At 37.7% G+C, this 20,633-nt stretch overlaps 1 protein-coding gene across 1 annotated transcript in view; it reads right to left on the bottom strand.

Moving 5' to 3' along the window:
• Positions 1-1,153: 1,153 nt before the first annotated feature.
• Positions 1,154-20,633, bottom strand: part of xkr7a (XK related 7a) — a 33,441-nt gene continuing 13,961 nt past the window's right edge. Inside the window, exons 2-3 of the mRNA XM_056449439.1 lie at positions 11,787-11,986; positions 1,154-2,858 (exon numbers count right to left, since the gene is read on the bottom strand). Coding sequence (XP_056305414.1) covers positions 1,894-2,858; positions 11,787-11,986 — 1,165 coding nt within the window. The 3' untranslated portion in view covers positions 1,154-1,893. The remainder of the gene's footprint in view (positions 2,859-11,786; positions 11,987-20,633) is intronic.

Genomic DNA, 20,633 nt, shown 5'->3' on the forward strand with positions numbered 1-20,633 from the left:
GCGATTTCACAGGTCAGAGTTTACCAAGCTTGAACTTTGCAACGCAGCAAACTATAAAACTTGTCGCACAAGCTTGCGTTTCTGGTCTGTCGCATTCACATGCATATGAATGGAAGTCTACAGGGTGTAAAGTGCAGTGTGACCCCTTGATTAGCTAGCCCAGGTGTGTCTGATTGGGGTTGGAACTAAACTTTGCAGGACACTGGCCCTCCAAGATCAAGTTTGAGCACCCCTGTTCTAGACCAAAGCTCTCAAACTTAATTCCTGGAAGGCCACAACTTTGCACAGTTTTGCTTCAACCCAATCAAACACAGCTGATCCAAATAATCATGGCGTTCAAGACTACTAGTGTCAGCTGTGTTTGATTAGGGTTGCACCAAAACTATGCAGTGAGACCTATGTTTTAGACCTTTTTAAGCAAGTCTATCATTTCACCCTACCTAAAACCATCAACTATTAAACCAATAACATTTATTGTTTTCTTCAAATGCTTCAAACACCCGCATGCGATCTTAATTATACCAAATGATCACAGTTTGTATATGTTTAGTCTATTTATCCAGTCTACTTATCCAGTATTATAATCTTCTTCAGATATAAATTCAAATAAAAGTATTGGATAATGATTTATAGTTCAGATATGAACACTGTTGTAAATATTAAATATTATTATCACCGTTTGAATGTAACTTGATGCTTCAAATATATACGGTTTTAAAAACAAATGCAATTTTGTCAGAACCTCTAAGGGTTAAGCCCCCTCCTAGGGATAAAATCCTAGAACTGCCCCTGCATCATGAATGTATCCCTCACTGCCTTCATCTCAGCGGACAGGATGTGCTTCCATTAAAGGATTTGTACATGCCTGTTTCTTGCTTTCTTCTGCTATTTGCTGCTTGTAGATGCAGCATTTTTCATCTTTCAGAAGCAGCCAGTGAGTGCCAACTGGTATTAAAAAAATGTTTTGTCAATTTAATCTCAAGTGGATAACCTTAAGTACCAAAGCAAAAAGCACCTAAAATGTCTTGAGCTTGACTACTTTCAACAACCTCCAGTGGTTGCTGAAATTGCATTTGATCAGATTGCTTTCATCATGTACTGTAAATACTCATGTGTATGAACACCCACCAACTCTCCACTTCTCTAAAATGTGACTACGTTACCTCAAGGTCTATGATTGTTTGGTTTGATAGGATCACATTTCCTACAATGCATGTAATCTTTAGGGGATGTCTTGTGAGAAAGGACACTATTGCGCACTGCACTGTACCAAAGCATACACATTAGATTGAAATCATAATTGCCATCAGTGCATTGCTGGAAATTCTGTGCCCAATGCACACATTCCTGCTCTGTGTCACCTGCACCAATTCTGAGAGGGTAGAATGGTATACAGCCTTCTCTGTGGCACCTACAAGCTTCTGGGCCCACTAAGAGATTCTATTTTCCCCACACCGAAAACATTCCCACTTGCCATCTAACCTTTTCATAGGATTACACAGGGTTGTTTATTGAATAGTATTAGTATAACACACTGAGCTCTGCCTCTAAACTGATGTAAAACGTAACAAAATAGGACAGAAGCTGTGATGTGATCACTGAAACACACAAAGCCTGAAAACCTTGATTTGCTTTTATTCTGGTAGGAGCTACACTCTCCAGGACAGTGGTTTCTGGGAGCAGGTTTGAACACCCCTGTCCTAACCCAATAACCAGTAATATCTAATGTCACCACAGGGTGGCTCTTTTCTTGACACCAGGGCATCCTGTTCCTCCACAGTTGACAAGTCAATAAGGAGTCATGTGGAGATCCGACAAACTCTTGCTCTCCGCCAAATAAACCTGGACTTTTTTTTTCACACAAATGCATTACATTTTTATTTGGAGAATGTTTCAGACTGTCGTCTCGTATTCCATCACTTCCTTCGGTGTGCCTAGACAGCGGTACTGGATCCTTGGTGTGACAGGAGCTGCACCTTCCAGTACCAAAATGGTCTTTCTCAGTCTGCGATCAATGAAGTGGGCGTCCCAGGCTGGGTACTGTTTCCTGGGAAGGTCGATACGAATTACCGGCCCCTCTGTCCTTGGGGTGACGCGAGGCGCCGCGTTTCGAGAGGCCTTAAGGGTCCGCATCTTAAAGACTTCCCCGACGTCTCCCATTGGTACCGAATCTATTCCTTTAGTCCTCTGAAGAGTCCGAGGAGGGCTGCTCACCGCATCCAGAGGAGGAGCGGATGTAGGTGACGAGACGCAAGGATCTGAAACAGCACCCACCTGCACGCCACAACATCCAAGATAGGCCCCGGGTACAGGGCCATCGGGATGTAACAGGCAGTAGTAGACGAACATAAAAAATGTGCCCAAAGCGTAGCTACAGGCCACAACACACACCACAACCACAGCATAAAAGTCAGATGTACGCGGGCTGCGGTATATGTACCACACGGCAGTAAGAGCCACGTTTTCAGCCAGGATTATGAGGCTGTAGAGCAGCAGACGGCACCGCGTGGGACCCTCACGAACGCTGAACCAGCAGAATATATACACAATGCCCACCATCATGTTGTAGATGATCTCCTCCCATTTGGACATGCAGAAGTCCGTCTCGCCTTGGATGATCCAGAAGGTCATGGCGCACCAGTGGGCCACGATGAAAATGCCGAAATAGAGCTGGAAGAGGGAAACGAAGAGAGCGAAGGCCATGGCGCGGGCTCCCACGGTGAACAGATGCCACAGCATGTGCACCACCACTGCCTTATACGACATGGGAAGCTTGTCGTCACGAGAGTCTCGTAACGCCTTCTGATATGACGCCATCATCCAGCCCAGAGACACTAGAGAGGCCGACGCGGACAGACCTGGATCAAATGAAGTACAAGAGTGACAGAGAAAAAAGAGAATAAATGAGTTAATACACGAGGAACTGTAATTAGGTTTATTAGCACAGGAGGAGAGACAAAGATTCTCACTGGATTCAACCAAAACTAAAAGTGAGTATAAGGTGTTGCATATTATAAATAATCTTTCAAATAAAATTAGATAAATAAATAGATAAGAACTATACACTCAAAAATGGTATTTGCTTTTTGTTCAAACTACTAAATCAACACAATTCTTGAGTTTTTTGGTGGGCACAACTTAATTGTTTTATGTTCAATCCACTTAAATTGGTAAAAACTGATAACTCGGTTTCTTCATGTTGTCCCAACACATACCCAGTATTTTTAAGTGTTCTGTAGAAAGTGATTAGCTGACTTTATTTTAAAAATCTGAGTAAATCAGTTGCCTTCAAATTATTAATTAAATGAGCTGTGCATAATTATAAAAAAGTAAGTCAACTTAACCATTGCAAGTTACAATAGGTTTACTCAATTATTTAAGAAAATTTAACTTGTCGATTGTAAAACAATGGATTCACTCACTTTATGCAAATTAACTAATTGTTTTTTACAGTGTGAAACCAAAATAAAAAAATTATAAAAAATATTTTTGAGACATTAAAAACAAATAAAAATTACAAAAAAATTATTTATAACTCATTCATTCATTTTCTTTTCAGCTTAGTCCCTTTATTAATCCGGGGTTGCCACAGCGGAATGAACCGCCAACTTATCCAGCACGTTTTACGCAGCGGATGCCCTTCCAGCCGCAACCCATCTCTGGGAAACATCCATACACACTCACTCACACTCATACGCTACGGACAATTTAGCCTTCCCAATTCACCTGTACCACATGTCTTTGGACTGTGGGGGAAGCCGGAGCACCCGGAGGAAACCCACGCAAACGCAGGGAGAACATGCAAACTCCACACAGACACGCCAACTGACCCAGCCGAGGCTCGAACCAGCATCCTTCTTGCTGTGAGCCGACTGCACTACCTACTGCGCCACTGCGTCGCCCATTATTTATAATGTAATTACTAAAATCAAAATGATAAAGCAGACAATTAAAAACAAATTAATAAAAACTAGAGGCATCTTGGTGTTTTATAGCTTTATATATTTATGTCAAAACTGTCGCATTTATGTTAGCATTTTCCAGAGTAATTTTATAGTATATATACACTATATATACTGCCCACCGGAGGCTTGACATAAAACGAAAATAAAAAAGATACATATACACTATTAAACATTAAAACATATTATAAACACATAAACATAATTCTTTACATAAAATAAGGCAAAAGCAAAGGCAGCATGATCAAACAAACTAATAGTAAAGTATTTGTGTAAACACCGCTGTTCACATGTTTTTATGTACACTACTAAAAACATTTATATACTTTCTAATTTTAGGCCAACAGGTAAATCATTTCCCAATTTGGTTCCCTTAACAGAGAAAAAAGATTGACTAAAGGTCTTACACTTTGGAACAAGACAGTCACCATTAGCAGTTGCTCGTGTGACTCTGTGAGAGGTTTGATGCCTACTGATTAGATCAGAAAACACCATTGGAACATGATTGTTTAAACAATTTAAGATCATTAAATTAAATCTCAAAACTGTCGAAACTAAAAAGGTTATGTTTACATAAAACCTCACAATGATGCCATCGCATAGGCTTTAAGTCCATGATTTGAACTGCTTGTTTATATATCGAGTCAATAGGCTTCAATGCGGTTAAAGAGGCCTGTGACCATGATGTAATGCAATATGACAAGTGAGAGAATATCATTGTGTGCATGTATAATTTTGCAGTTTGATGTTAAAAATCTTCTATCAAAATGAAAACAGCTTAGACTTGGCTTGACCTTCTTACACATATTTTTAACATGACTATCAAATATATCAGATAAAATATCAGAGTTGTTTCCTGAGATATAAAATGCTTAAAATGAATAAAATAATTTCAAATCAAAACCTCTACCAGTGTATAACATTTTCAACGTGTAGCTACAGCATTATAAAGAAATGACAGTAAACCTCACCAAGGAAAAAATCAGTTTGACTGCTGTATATGCTCTCTAGCAGCTCTCATGAATATTTAATCAGGTTCCTGTCTGGCCATTCATCAGCTTACCCATTTAGTCAGGAACGGTCAAAACGCAAAATCTCTCCTAATCAGCAAAAACACGACCATTACCTAGTTCTCCAGTCATCTCGCATCGCCCTGAATATGATTATGAGTGTTCATGACAGCCACAGCGAAGCACTTTAATCATAGTATCAGTCTTCAGCCTGGAGAAGTGCTGGACAGGACAGACCCAGAGAAAGCACTCCTGTGCTGAAGCCTGTTTTCTCTACCCTGCTGACTGTAAGGCAGATGAGGGCCCCGCTCATCTCCTGACAGCTGGATTTGCTTTGTTATGGAATCAGGATCATTTTTTATCCTTATGGAAAAAGATACCTTCAGAAGTGTGAATAAATGTAATAAAGGTGGGGCTGTTAAACCGTAGCTCTTAAAAGGATAATTCACAAAAAATTTCTGTCATCCTTCATTCATTCATTCTTTTGAAGATAAAACACAAAAAAAGATATTTTGAAGAATGATGTAAACTGGTAACCAATGAAAAAAACTAAATATAAAATAGAGCAAAATTTATGTGTGCCTCTTTAAATGTAAATGAGTTACTGCACCTCGACCCTTTGCAGAAAAAGGTGTAGACTTTATAGCCTGCATCACAAATGAAATCGAATGAATTAGCCCCTTTCTCACCTAAACGTAAAATTTTCAATAAGATTACAGTAGGCAGGTACTGTATGTTATTGTATATGGTAGGTTATGGTAGGGGAGGGGTAAAATACTGCTTTAAATTGTAAATGCAAAAACGTAATAAATAAATAAATTAAAATGTATTATCTGTATGTTCTAAAGTGACTAATGATATACTATTTTTGAGCACCTATATATGAACAAAATAAGCGCCCTCCTGCGAATATGCAACTTTATTGGGCTTTTAAACTGTCAAATAATAAAGGTTATTTTAGTAATATGCAAAGGTCAGTTAAGCACTGTCTGTAAACACAAACAGCTGGGAAAAAAATATTATATTTGTGAAAATGTATGTTATATGTGTGTATTATTTATATATATATATAAATAGATAGATAGAGAGAGAGAGAGAGAGAGAGAGAGAGAGTTTTTTTGCATTTACAACTTAAAGCATTACATTACCCCTACCCTACCACATCCAAGAAAAACAAACAAACAAACAAACAAATTAATTAATTAATAAATAAATAAATAAATAAATAAATAAATAAAATAAAATATATATCATTCCAGAGCTTCTGAGTTGACAGTGAGAAAACAGTGTACCATATTTGTTCAGTCCATATGTTATCATTTAACATGAGAGGCTTGGCAACATCTAAAAGAAGGAATATACAAATAAGGTGCATCTTAATACAAAAAATAAATGAATAAATAAAAATTTAAAAAATTAATTAATTATTAAAAATAATAATACATATAAATTATAATAAAAAACAAAACGGTCATATCCTCTTAAATCCCAAAAACCTTCATATTTTCAACCTTCAACCCTACATATTTTCATATTTTTAGTCAATGTTATCATTTGACATGAAGAGTTTGATAACATCCGAAGAGTACAAAATAGAAATAACATAGTAAAAAAAATAAAATAAATTTTTATTCTAAAGGTCAGGGAGTTCAAAATACTTAATAAAGGGGGACCATTTGTCTAGGAACTTCAGTTTTGAGCCTCGAATCATGTATTTAATCTTTTCCAATTGAATGTAAGACATTTATCCAGCCAGCGTGAGTTGGGGAGTCTACTCTTTTCCGCTTGAACAATATTAAATGTCTTGCTAGTAGTGTAGATGTGTATATTAAAATGATAATATACAAATGCTCTTATATGAATCAAACTACAGAAGAAACATTGATTGTGTTTTACGTGAGAAGTAAAGTGAGTTAAGTGAAGATGAATTATTTGTCCTTAAGGAGGTTTGAACTAAAGCACTGATAGTGTCAAAATATTACTTAAACAAAGCATTTATTATTTAAACTTCCAAATTAAATGCACAGAATTGTTCAGCTTTTTGAGATTATTGGATGGGCTTTATGCTATAATAAATGCTCAAACATTCATCCATTCATTTTCCTTTGGCTCAGTCCCTTATTCATCAGGGGTCGCCACAGCGGAATGAACCGCCAAATATTCCGGCATATGTTTCACGCAGTTGATGCCTTTCCAGCTGCAACCCAGTACTGGGAAACACCCATGCACTCTCATTTACACACATTTTCATACACTACGACCAATTTAGTACATCCACTTCACCTATAGCGCATGTCTTTAGACTGTGGGGTAAACTGGAGGAAGTCCACGACAACACAGGGAGAACATGCAAACTCCACACAGAAATGCCAACTGGCCCTGCCGGAACTCGAACCAGCGACCTTCTTGCTGTGAGACAACATTGCTAACCACTGAGCCACTGTGCCACCCTCAACTTAAACATTACAGAGTAAAATATACGTTCAGGATGCATAGTTGATCCAGAGAGATAGAAAAAATGCAGCGTTGTGTACTGCTAGTCAGAAAGAAAGAAGCACGTCACGTGAAATGACAGCTTTTAAAGCCGAATCCCATGCTGCTGTTAACTAGCTCTGGGTGTTATTTAAAAGTCACAGTTTGCGGTTTGACATTTGGATAAAATTCCTTAGGGAGCATCTGACAGAGGCTACAACTGTTCCCATGGAGCTGAACCAATGTAACAGCCAGTTCTCACATCTCTGTAATCAAAGGCACCTGTCAGGTGGGACTGTAAATATGTCCTGATTTTTTCTTCATTTCTTACAGAGCCAAAGATAGACGCGAGCAATGAAACCACAATAGAAGATGGTTTTTAACAATGTCTCCATTATGATAACACTGATGTGAACGACTAATGAGGTCATATTTTAAATGATCATTTGATTACGGCAATTTTTATATATCAAATGTTATTTCTCTATGATTGTTCGGTTCATATTTGGAGCATAGCCTTCAACGCGACTGAAAGAAATTGTGTCTTAACTAGTATAATCATTAAAGAAACTACTTAAATATTAATTTGACAAAATGGTCAGCCTTATGCACAGTGACCTGAAATATGGATGTAGCCCATTGTATTTCACATTCAGCCACAGTCATCCTCACATCCTCACTAATTTACCAGCTAATTTGCAGTTGGACTGAAAAATGAGCCGCATGCTGTGAAATTGCACTTTGATCCTTAATGATGGTAGAATGGATTTCGGAAGCAATTCGTACTGAGTTACATTTAAATGAGTTGCAATAAAGGATTCACACTGTGAGGAAGGCATTGAATCAAACTGTACTCTGTGACCTGGTGGAGACAGATTGGGTGAGGGATGTAGTAAGTCTTAGTCTCAGACTGAACGCCCACAGACCACCCACAACACCATTACTGACCGTCTGATCTACAGAAAAGGGCTGAAATCACCAGATACAACAGTGTCTGCTTGGATTTAGCAAATTCTGGGAACAAATATTAATTTTCTCATTAATATTCCTGGAAAGGTGGTGTTGAACAGACTTTTGAACAGGAACTTTTTGGATAGGAACTAATTTTTGGTTTTTATAAAAATTAGTGGCATCAGATTATTGAGAGATTTCAGAACAAAAGTGTGTTGATTCCTCGTTGTTCAAAAGTTTGGGGTAAATAACATATTTTAAAATAGAAAAAAAATTGTTTATCATTTTTGTTTAGTTTATTATTGTGTTTGACTTATTTTGGACGGTTTTGAACATAAGCAGCATGTAAAGACAACAATCCTCAGTTGTTATTTTCCCTTCCTGTCTAAATTGGCGCTTTTAGGCAATAATAATTTACCAAATTAGATAAATTAGATACACTTTGGTTACCTAGTGTAATGTGAACGGGGCGCTGAAAACAGGAGTGCGGATCCAAACGCAGGTTTATTGAGAATGGTCAGGCAAGCAACGGTCACAATCAGGAGTAAATAGATGTATGAAGGCAAATCCAGAGTCATAGTCAAAAACACAGGCGAAGGGGCAGTACAGGCTGGCAGCAGACAACATAAACAAACAAACACATAATTCTGATACCCGCTGGATCCATATCAGGCTGAGTCTTTTGTCACAAGTAGCCTGATATGGATCCAGCGGGTATCAGAATTATGCGTCTCCGGCAGGAAGCACAGTCTATCATGGAGTATGTGGAGGACTTTATTCAATTGGCACATCTAACATCATTGAGTGAGCTATGTCTTATGATTTCGTGGTGGTCTATCAGAGCCACTACACTCAAACATGCCTTTGCATGAACCCCATTGGACATTACAGCACTATATGGACTACAAGATCCAGTCATGCACTGCACACACATACACCGGTTCCTGATCTTATTTGATTACACTCACAGCTAAAGCTGCTCATGGACTGATTTCTGGACTATTTATACAGCACACAGACACACAGTAGTTGCTGAGTCTTATTTTACAGTTTTGTGACATTACGACACGTTTTCCTTGCCTTGCTACGTTTTTGACCCTCACCTTGTTTGTTTGTTTATGTTGTCTGCTTCCTGCCTGTACAGACCCATAGCCTGTGTTTTCGACTACGACTCTGGATTTGACTTCATACATCTGTTTCCTTTGGATTGTGACCGTTGCTTGCCTGACCATTCTCAATAAACCTGCGTTTGGATCAGCACACCTGTTGTCAGAACCTGTTCACATTACAGAAGACTCCTCCACAATGTGTGTGTTTTGTGTGCTGTCTTTATAGTCCTTATTGCTAGGTCATAGAGTGCTCTAATGTCCAATAGGGTTCGTGCAAAGGCATGTTTGAGTATAGTGGCTCTGATAAGGATCTTGTAGTTTTTGAAATGGCGGATTAGTAGTGTGTTAGCAATCTGTGTATATACCAGCAATCTGCACATGCTGGATCGCTGGTGACCGTGACAACTAGATTGTGCTTCATTGGTGTTTTATGTGTATTTAAGTTTTTGATTTGCTTTGTGGGGCTTTTAATGTTAAATGTTTTACTTTGCAGTTTAATATGTGACAATATAAGTATATATATATATATATATATATATAATAAATAACAAAAAATACATGAATAGCACTTTATTTTAAGTACCAATTCTTATTATTAACTAGTGGCTATTTACCTGCTTATTATTAAGATATTAGTTGTTTATTTGTACTTATAAAGTACATATTCTGCACCATCTAATTCAACATCTCTAATCGCTTCATAATACATAAACTAACTACTACCTTGATAACTATTAATAAGAAACAAAAATTCATAATTAATGCTTTGTTTATAGAGAAAACTCTACCTTAAGATATTAAAAAGCGTGAAGCTACTCGCAGCTACATTAGCATTTTTTGTGCCATTATTTACTTGACCGTATCTTGGTAAACTACAGAAAATGTCAGTTAAAGTTATTCGGAGACGCTCATATATATGGAGGGCCAGGAGTGCCCGTTAGAAATGAAATAAAGAATCAAATTATCAGTTTAATAAATTAAGCATTTAATTTTGATGCCTTCCTTTGTTATTTGTTTTGTTATTATTTAATATTTCATGATCAGACAGTGTGATATATATACAGGACGGCTGTGATATATAATGACAAACGGCATTCGCGGTAGTGGTATTTGTGTTCAGATCAGTTGCTTGGTACTATACTGCAGTTTATGAGCGACCAAAAACTTAATAATAATAATAACGTTGTCTAGAATGACTGGGTGCTTTTAACTTCGCTGACCTGACCGCAGTAACGTCACCCCTCAACTGTAAAACTTTTCTATACAGACAGTGATAATCCATACAGAATGTATGGATTTTTACATTTTTGAAAATGTTTTTAACAGAAATCATCAAAAGCTAATAAATTATCCACAAACCGTCTCCAAACATCTTCATATTTCTTCCACGTGTGAACTGTCCAACAGCATTTTTTAAATTGATTTATTTTCAACTCAAGAAAAGTATGTAGCAAAAGAAAAAGAAAAGCAAGTGGCAATTAGAGACAGAAAAGCATTTGTCAAATCTGCTTATTTCTGATTATTAATAGCAACCTGTACATACATTCTTCTATTGTTAATCTCTGTTCAAAGCTAATACAACCTGTATATAGTGTACATAGTACATCCATCTGTAAATATCATCATAGTTTTTCTATAATTGCACTTTATAACTTATTCCTATATCCTGCACTTGCTGCTATTTCACTCCTGGTTAGACCTAAACTGCATTACATTACATTGCCTTGTACTTGAACATGTACATGTGTAATGACAATAAAGTTGAATCCAATCATTTAATCTAACATTTAAATTGTGCATTTAAATGCATTTAAAATTATCTACAAATATACGTTTTTATTGTTTGATTAATCAGAGTTTTAAAACATGAATTAAATAAACATTTATAAAATTCTCTATTTATTTATACATTTAAAAGTGATTTAAAATTGCTTTATTAAATGACATTTAAAAACACAATTGAAATAAACACATTTAAATATGTCTATTTATTAGTCCATTATTTGTTCATTAAAATTGTTTAGTAGTTATATCCATTTTTATGCTTCAATTATTAAATTTATAATTTGATTCTTCATTTTATTTCTAACTGGCACTCCTAGTCCTTCATACCTAATGCAACTCAAAATAAATGAAAAACAGCCATGCTACAGGCGACCGATAATTCCATTTTTACAGCATACTCAAGACATGAAATATGAATACAGTGAATATAACACAGGGCCAACTATTTCTAGCATACTTGTAGAGAGTGGGTTTTAATCATAGCTGTCATCACTTACCCTGTAAAGGGAGGATCTGGCCGGTCTGGACCATAATGCTGAGCTGCAGGACGAGCTGAGGTGCGCTCTTCAGGAAGGTCTCCAGCAGCCTCAGCATGCTGATATCAGCGTTCTCAAACATTGTACGCCAGTAGTAGTGTTTGTGCTCGTGCTCCCCACGCCAGCGGCTTTGCACACCCAGATATAAGGCATGGACATACCTGAGATTCAAAAAGAAAGCATAGTATGAGCCCTCAAATAATTTCCACCAGGATTACTAAAACTTGCATCATAATGATTATTGTTTTAAAATGCTTTTCTTTCATTTAGTATGGTTTATGCATAAATTCAGTCCATGTCAAACCCTAAAACCCATTTTCTAAGGTAATAAGTGGTTGCAAACAATTTATATGGGCTGAATTTAAAGATATTAAATTAAACAATGCTCAACTTAATTTGTTTGTTTAAATTCAGCCCATAAAAGCTGTTTACAACCACTAACCATTTTTCTCTGTGAAGGGAGTTTAGAGGAAAACACATACATTTATAGTCCTGCAATTATTTTGTCACTTAATATTAGGTTGGATTCAGGTCGTGACATCAGGTGGCCAAAATTCAATGTCCTGCATCTAAGGACAATGTTATTTTGACGTCAAAGTATGTTGATATTTGGTTGATTTTAGGTTGTGTTGGAAAGTGACCAAAATCCAACGTCTGATAGATGTCATAGTGGTAACATCCACACAAGGTCAAGGGGTAACATGATTAGACTTTAGATTGATTTTAGGTTGATTTTATGTTGGCATTGAACATTGACGTCAGCCTGACGTTGGGTTCTGACGTCAACCTGATTTTCATTTCCAAACAAAACCTAACGTCCCCACGATGTTGGGATACGTTGGGGTATAACATCAATATGACATCATGTTGATATCCTGTGCCTGCAGGGGAGACTGTGAAGCATTTTGGGTGTATGGCCATACACAGTACATGCTCTATATAAATACACATGACATTAAAATAAAATAAAATGTCAAATTTAGAACCAGTTACAAAAAAACTGGCCCTGCTGAGTGTAACAATCACCAGTGATCTGGGGACTGCAGATTAGTATTACCGAACTACTATTCCCAGCATGCACTGTGCACACACCGGTTCCTGATCTCATACTGATAGCACACACTACTGGTGTCACATCATGGATTGATTCCTGGATTATTTATGAATCCCACACACACATATAAATTGCTTAGTCTTGGTTTTTAGCTAAGAACTGTTACATTGCGTGTTTCGTATGTCTTGGTTCTCATGTTTGGTTTCTAGCCTTGTTTATGTTTAGTTTCCTTGCCGTGATTGTTATGACCTTTGCCTGTACTCTGACTACAATTATTGAATCACCCTCATGCTTCTGTTGATGACCTTGTGCCTGTAAGACGACCCATAGTATACTGCACATGGATCCACACTCCATCTCAGAGTTTAGTTTTTTAGAAAGGTAGTCCTGTTTAAACAGAAACAGAAACAGAAACTAAAACAAAGCGTTTTGGGCAGAAATAATTTATTTATATTGTACTGTATTCTTATGTAACTGAATTCTAAGCAGATATAAAAGAAATGTGTAAAATAATGTGGACTAGGGCTGTACATAATATTTAAATAGTGATAACTGTGTTGTTGTGTGTGTTTGTACAACAGTTTAAAAAAAATGTTATAAGAATATAAACAAGATGAGGTGACGCAGTGGTGCAGTAGCTAGTGCTGTCGCCTCACAGCAAGAAGGTCGCTGGTTCGAGTCTCGGCTGGGTAAGTTGGAGTTTGCATGTTCTCCCTGCGTTTGCGTGGGTTTCCTCTGGGTGCTGCTCAGATTCCCCCACAGTCCAAAGACATGCAGTACAGGTGAATTGGGTAGGCTAAAATTGTCCGTAATTGTCTGAGTGTGAATGAGTGTGTATGGATGTTTCCCATGGGTTGTTCCCATGTCCTTCCAGCTGCTACTCAGTACTGGGAAACACCCATACACTCTTGCATTCACACTCATACACTATGGCAAATTTTACTTCATCCAATTCACCTATAGCGCATGTCTTTGGACTGTGAGGGAAACCAGAGTACCCGGAGGAAACCCACGCGAACATGGGGAGAACATGCAAACTCCACACAGAAATGCCAACTGTTCCAACTGGAACTTGAACCAGCAACTTTCTTGCTGTGAGGCGACAGTGCTAACCACCATGCCGGCATACTTCATTTCACAACAGAAAAAATACATATTGCATTTTTTCTTCCCGATATCACACAGCTCATCTATAAGCACGTTGAGGCAAACAGTTTCATGGAGCCACTTGGAAATTCGATAGTTAACCTCGATGGCACTCTGCAGCTTCGGAAAAGACCTGGAGTCTGCCTAATGTGACTGCAAGCGGCTGAAAAAGACAGTACTGGGCAGCCTGCCAGTGCACTATCGAGGGCTCCAGCATGTCATGTTCTGTCCTCCACAGGCTGCTGCAGATGTCTAGTGAGACGCACCAAGGTTACACTTGAGATTACACGGATGTCAGAGAGCATGTTTTCACAGGAGGGATCACTGTCTCTTACTTTCGTTACTTCAAATGTCCGGATTTACGACCCTAAGACTGCACTGTTTATCCGGTGAGATGGACGTGAGTGCCAGAGGAAATGCTTTTCGACGGTTTTCCAGAGTGGCTTTTGGAAGATATGAAGCTTCATGCGTTCAAAACATATTTACGTGACTTTCACTGGACTTAATTTGTTTCTTCTGACAGGAAGTGCCATGATATTTCAGTCCGTCTCAAGGGTAGCAGGAGTAATAGGAGCGCGCACTGGATGTCAGGTGATTGGCAGAATGAATCACCCTGACTTGATGAGGTCTATAAAATTGCTCCACATCCTTGCTGTGTAAAAAAAAAAATCAGTCTCTGAAAGAAAAATCAAGCAATAGAGAGCCTGTCAGCGAATGTGCCTCAAATTTGACAAGTGACACAGAAAGTCATTCTTTCCTCAAATAAAAGGGTGCGTTTTCAATGAGACAGAAAAGCTCTTTTTTTGCTTGCAAAATTCAGACCTCGGGGCACACCGATGCAAGCAGACAAAATCAAACCTTGAACCTTAACCATGCAATCTTTTTTTGTCTTCTTCAAGAAAACATGAACAATTAGGCTGAAGAAAACATCTCACAAACAGACAGGATTGGCAGGCAATGCATCAGTGTCCATGGTGACGACTGGCAAACATTGCAGCTCACAAGCTTGGCCCATTACTTAGCTCCACATAAACCAATTGAAGACAATCATCTGCTAGGCAAAACTCAACATGGCTTTCTCTGAAAAGAATTTCTTTCTGTAAAAGCATACTTCCCCTACCAGTAATTTTGCTGTTTACCTGCCATTAAAGGGCACCTATTTTACCCCTTTTACAAGATGTAGGATAAGCCTTTGGCGTCTCCAGAAAGTGTTTGTAAAGTTTCAGCTGACAGTTTCATGGAGCTACCTGGAAATTAGCTCAATATACCCATCAGATTATTTATTATAGCCTCCAGATTCTGCCCATTTTGGTGTCTGAGTATACTGTAGCAGTATTTGTATCCTGTGCCTTTAAATAAAAATGAGCTGCTTCTCCCCGCCCACATGCATGTCTGCTTCTCATCATGCATTACCTCAGATAAACAGCAGTCAGTGATAGAGATAGACTCAAAATACAGCTCATTGGTCAAAAATACCAAGTAAGTATATTTCATGTGTTTGTGGTGGAGTTTATTCAAGCCTTTCTGAAATGATGAATCACACACAAATGTCATTGCAGTACACACACGCACACACACACACAAACACACACATTAGCGTTTACTGACACCATGCGGCCGTACAGCGGTTAAGAATTACAAAGAGATTTTAATGTCTTTATTACAAACATGCTCTGTTTTAAAAAAAATTTTAAACTTAAAAACTTATAAAAATCACAGAGAGTAGTGAGAAATAATTTAACCCCAGTTTATTTGCAAAAAAAAAACAATTCTGTGGACATGTGCATACATGTTATTATACAAACATGGCGCCTGTCAATAAATTCAGTGGGCAGGGAAACCTGCACTCCAACATCATGTTGCAGTGGGCCTTAAAATCCTGAGTCCTATTTTATTATTCATGTATTCATTTTCTTTTCGGCTTAGTCCCTTTATTAATCAGGGGTCGCCACAGCGGAATGAACCGCCAACTTATCCAGCATATGTTTTACGCAGCAGATGCACTTCCAGCCGCAATCCATCACTGAGAAAACACCCATACACATTCATTCACACACATACGATACGGCCAATTTTAAGCTAACCCAATTCACCTTTAGCACATGATTTTGGACTTGTGGGGGAAAGCGGAGCACCACGCAAACACGGGGAGAACATGCAACCTCCACACAGAATTGCCAACTGACCCAGCCAAGGCTCGAACCAGCAACCTTCTTGCTGTGAGGCGATCGTGCTACCCACTGTGCCACCGCATCGCCCAGGTCCTATTTTAACATCAGGAAATTTAAAAAAAGACACTTATTGGGTTTATTTCACTCCAATATGACACTATTCATACAGACACTTCTGTCCAAACAGCTTACAAAAGATGTTTTTCATCATAGGTGCTCTTTAAAGTACCCTTAAAGGGGTGGTCCACTACAATATCATATTTTAAACTTTAGTTGATGTGTAATGTAGCTGTGTGAATATAAACAGCATCCCTGAATGTAAGATGCTCAAAGTTCAATGCAAAGGGAGACCTTGGTTACAGGGTTAGCTTAGCAAAGCCTACAATGAACGAATTTTGGGGACTACAAAAAATTACTTCCGGGCCTGTGAGATCACAAACGTAGTTTTACCGTGCACACACACTGCACAGCTAAGGTGCGTGGCCAGAGGCGCTGTAACAGCAGAGAGAGAGCTAAAATTCCACCCAAAGGCTGCTATTTACAAAGAGCTTCTTCTGTTTCTGTATTTGGGCTACCAAATGACACGACACAAAGAGAGAAGTGCTTACAGTTCAATATTAATTATGTTGCAGAGATTTTCTTCAAGTGAAACATGAACACACATTGCTTTGCATCTTATAAACACAACCAAGCCTTAAAATTACATTCTGGAACACCCCTTTAAATGCTTTTTAAAGGGATAGTTCACCCATAAATGAAAATGTACTCACTCATCCTCAAGTGTTCCAAACCTTTATGAGTTTCTTTATTCTGTTGAACAAAAAAGAGGATATTTTGAAGAAAGCTAAAAACATGTAACCATCTAATTCCGTAGTAGGAAAACAAATACTAAGTCAATAGTTACAGGTTTCCAGCATCCTTCAAAATATCTTCTTTTGTGTTCAACAGAAGAAATAAAGTCAAACAGGTTTGGACTAAGTTAAGGGTGAGTAAATAATGACAGAGTTTTCAGTTTCGGCTGATCTATCTATTATATCTATTTGAATTTTTTTATTATAATTTAGTGCAGACATAGAAAAACAAAGAACAGATAGACAGACCAACCCATCATGTAATCCATAACCTGTGCAAAATGTCAAATAAAGCATGAAACAAAGGAAAATGGTGACAAAAAAGACATATACGACCTAAAAAATGACACCAAAATTGATGTAAAGAGAGAAAAAACTAAACTTACAAATCTTCAAAAAATAAGCAACATTATTAGTCTTTATGTTGGGTTATGATCTATCATTTACAATGTTATATTGTTTCAGAAGTCTCCAGCAGGTTTACATACACTTTGATTTCTCATAATAATCATTTAAAATCACTCAATTTCTCAAAGGTTTTCAAACCATTAGTTTGATTCATTTGAAGATTTATTGTTTCTAAGCTCCTATTTTCCAAAAGCCTGCTCAGTTCTGATTGGTCAGATGCCTCCTGAACTTCCTGAAATGAAACACCTATTACCATATCTGACAGGCTATCTTTCCTCAGCAGTCCTAAACATTGAATTCAGCAACTATTGTGTTCATTCATTCATTCATTTTCCTTTGTCCCTTATTTATCAGGGGTCGCCACAGCGGAATGAACTGCCAACTATTCCAGCATATGTTTTACACAGCGAATGCCCTTCCAGCCCCAAACCAGTACTGGGAAACACCCATACACTCTCACATCTCACATTCACACTTATATACTTTGGCCAATTTTGCTTATTCTATTCACCTTGTACATGTCTTTGGACTGTGGGGAAAACCGGAGCACCTGAGAGGAAACCCATGTGAACACGGGGAGAACATGCAAATTCCACACAGAAATGCCAACTGACCCAGTCGGGACTGGAACCAGCAACTTTCTTGCTGTGAGGTGACAGTGCTAACCATTGAGCCACCGTGCCACCCAGCTATTGTGTTGAGTTTACAATATCAGTTTGAGCCTGCATGTACTGATGAAACAATAGAACAACTAGTTGATCAACTCCAACCTTAATCACAAGCATGACTTGAGTAAACATTTCCAATGGTCAGCTCTTTCATCGTTCCTTTGGTTTCCGTGTGAAGCTCAAATGTTTTTTCTCTAAGGGGCATGAACAGTTTTACTGTATAAAAGCATAATAGGGGCACTTTAAAGTCCATTTGACTTCAGCAAAATTCAGACTCTGACCTATTAGGTTGGCACAGTAAGCCAGTCAGCATTCAGGTATTCAGCTATATGACAGAGTTCCTGCAAGTCAGTTAAATACTGGATTTATAACTCCCCTTTCTGCTATTACAACATCGAGAATGACAGCAGAAAGAAAGAAAGAAAGAAAGAAAGAAAGAAAGAAAGAAAGAAAGAAAGAAAGAAAGAAAGAGAAAGAAAGAGAGAAATCAATGTGGAATGCTGTAGATCAGGTTTCCAGTTGGCTAGAATCAGCCTGTCATGTGTTTTATTGAACAGTAAAGCCCTGCTGAGGTGGATATGAGACACTGGATCATATCATAGTGTAACAGAATTAGGAGAATGGAAGTGCTTTCCATTTCCTAATGTCACATAAAGTACATTTCTTTCCATATTTGCTGTCATTCTGGAGAGCCTGTGGTCAGGGTTGTAATTTCATTGTAATATTTCTTCCTTTGCCCCTCTAAGTCTTTTAAAGACGACAATGCAGACTATAAATGTGTGGTTCAACCAGCGAGAAAAGACCCCTGTATAATCAGAAATGGCCTGAATGACCTCCACAATATCTGAAGTTCTTGCACTGCTCTGCCGCACTTCATTACACAGTGATCTAGTAAGACAAAAAGATTAATAAGTTGAATTTTAAAGCCGGTCTGCCTCAGTGGTTTAATAGTGCTCAATGTCACAATGACTGAGACGACCAATCAAGTTAAAGAAGGCTGGGTTTACAGATCACAGAAGCAGCACACTTTATTCCAGAGTAATGCATGATCAGTCAAACACTGAAAGAAATGTAAGATTGTAGTAAAACCTTTAATGTATGACATTTTTCTTATTATCGAAATGGCAAATGGCTAAGAGTGAAATACTCAACATTTTTCTCCAAACTGAATGTGATGAGACAGAAAATGTTTTTTGTTTTACTGATAGTGAGGATATATCTTAAAATATAATATACAATAGGTCAATCATTCCTAACTATAATTAGACCTAGAAGTTTCCTTATATTGACTAAAGCAAAAGAAATATAATTAAAGGGATACAGTACACACAAAAATTAACATTTCATCATCATTTCCTCGCACTCAAGTGGTTCTAAACATTTATGAATTTCTTTCTTCTGTTGAACACAAAACAGACTATTAGGAATGTTGGGAAAAGGGCAGCCATTTACATCCATAGTAGGAACAAAATATAGTATGGAACACTGTAAAAATGCTGGGTTCCACACACAGGGTTTCTGCAGGTTTCACAAAGTCAAATTTAAGACTTTTTAAGACCTTTTTAAGACCGTTTTGAACAACATTTCAGATTTATAGAGGACTGTTTTATATTATGTTATAATTTGTTATTTCAGGATGTCACGGTGGTGCAGTGGGTAGCACAATCGCCTCACAACAAGAAGGTCGCTGGTTCAAGCCCCGACTCCAGGGTGCTCCGGTTTCCCCCATAGTCCAAAGACATGCGGTACAGGTGAATTGAATAAGCTAAATTGGCCGTAGTGTATGTGTATGAATGCAAGAGTGTATGGTTGTTTCCCAGTGTTGGGTTGCAGCTGCAAGGGCATCGGCTGAGTAAAACATCTGCTTGATAAGTTGGCGGTTCATTTCGCTGTGGCGATCCCTGATAAATAAAGGGACTAAGCCAAAAAGAAAATGAATGAATGAATGAATTTGTTATTTCTTAACAAGATGTTTCAAATGAATTGTCAAAACAAGCAAACCCTAGTTGTGTACATACATTGTATACTTAAATATTTTTCAATAAAACTTCAAAAACTATAATAAACTAAATGTAAGCACAACAGTCTGTCCAGGTCAGTGTCCTCACCATATATGGACTATAAATACACAGAGAACTTTTAAACAAATATTATTGTAAGGACGATAATTAAACCATATTGTAAACCGAGTTATGCTAAAAGTTCTATAGAGATGGATTGTTGGTGATTGGATGCGTTTGGGTAGATTTACATGGACAGAGGAAAATTAAGACCTGTTTACAATTATTTAACATCTGCAAGACAAAATTTCTGTAAATTTAGGACTTTTTAAGGCCTAAAATTTTATTTTTGAAATTTAAGACATTTTAAGACATTTTAAGACCCCATGGACACTCTGCACACAATTCCAACATGTTGTCCTAACACAAATCGATTAAGTTAACGTAATTGTTTTAACAAATTTAAGTGGAGTGAAAATAAAACAATTAAGTTGTCCCAATAAACCTCAA

The sequence above is a fragment of the Danio aesculapii genome, chromosome 23 (genome assembly GCF_903798145.1).
Source record: "Danio aesculapii chromosome 23, fDanAes4.1, whole genome shotgun sequence".
Taxonomy (NCBI): Eukaryota; Metazoa; Chordata; class Actinopteri; order Cypriniformes; family Danionidae; genus Danio; species Danio aesculapii.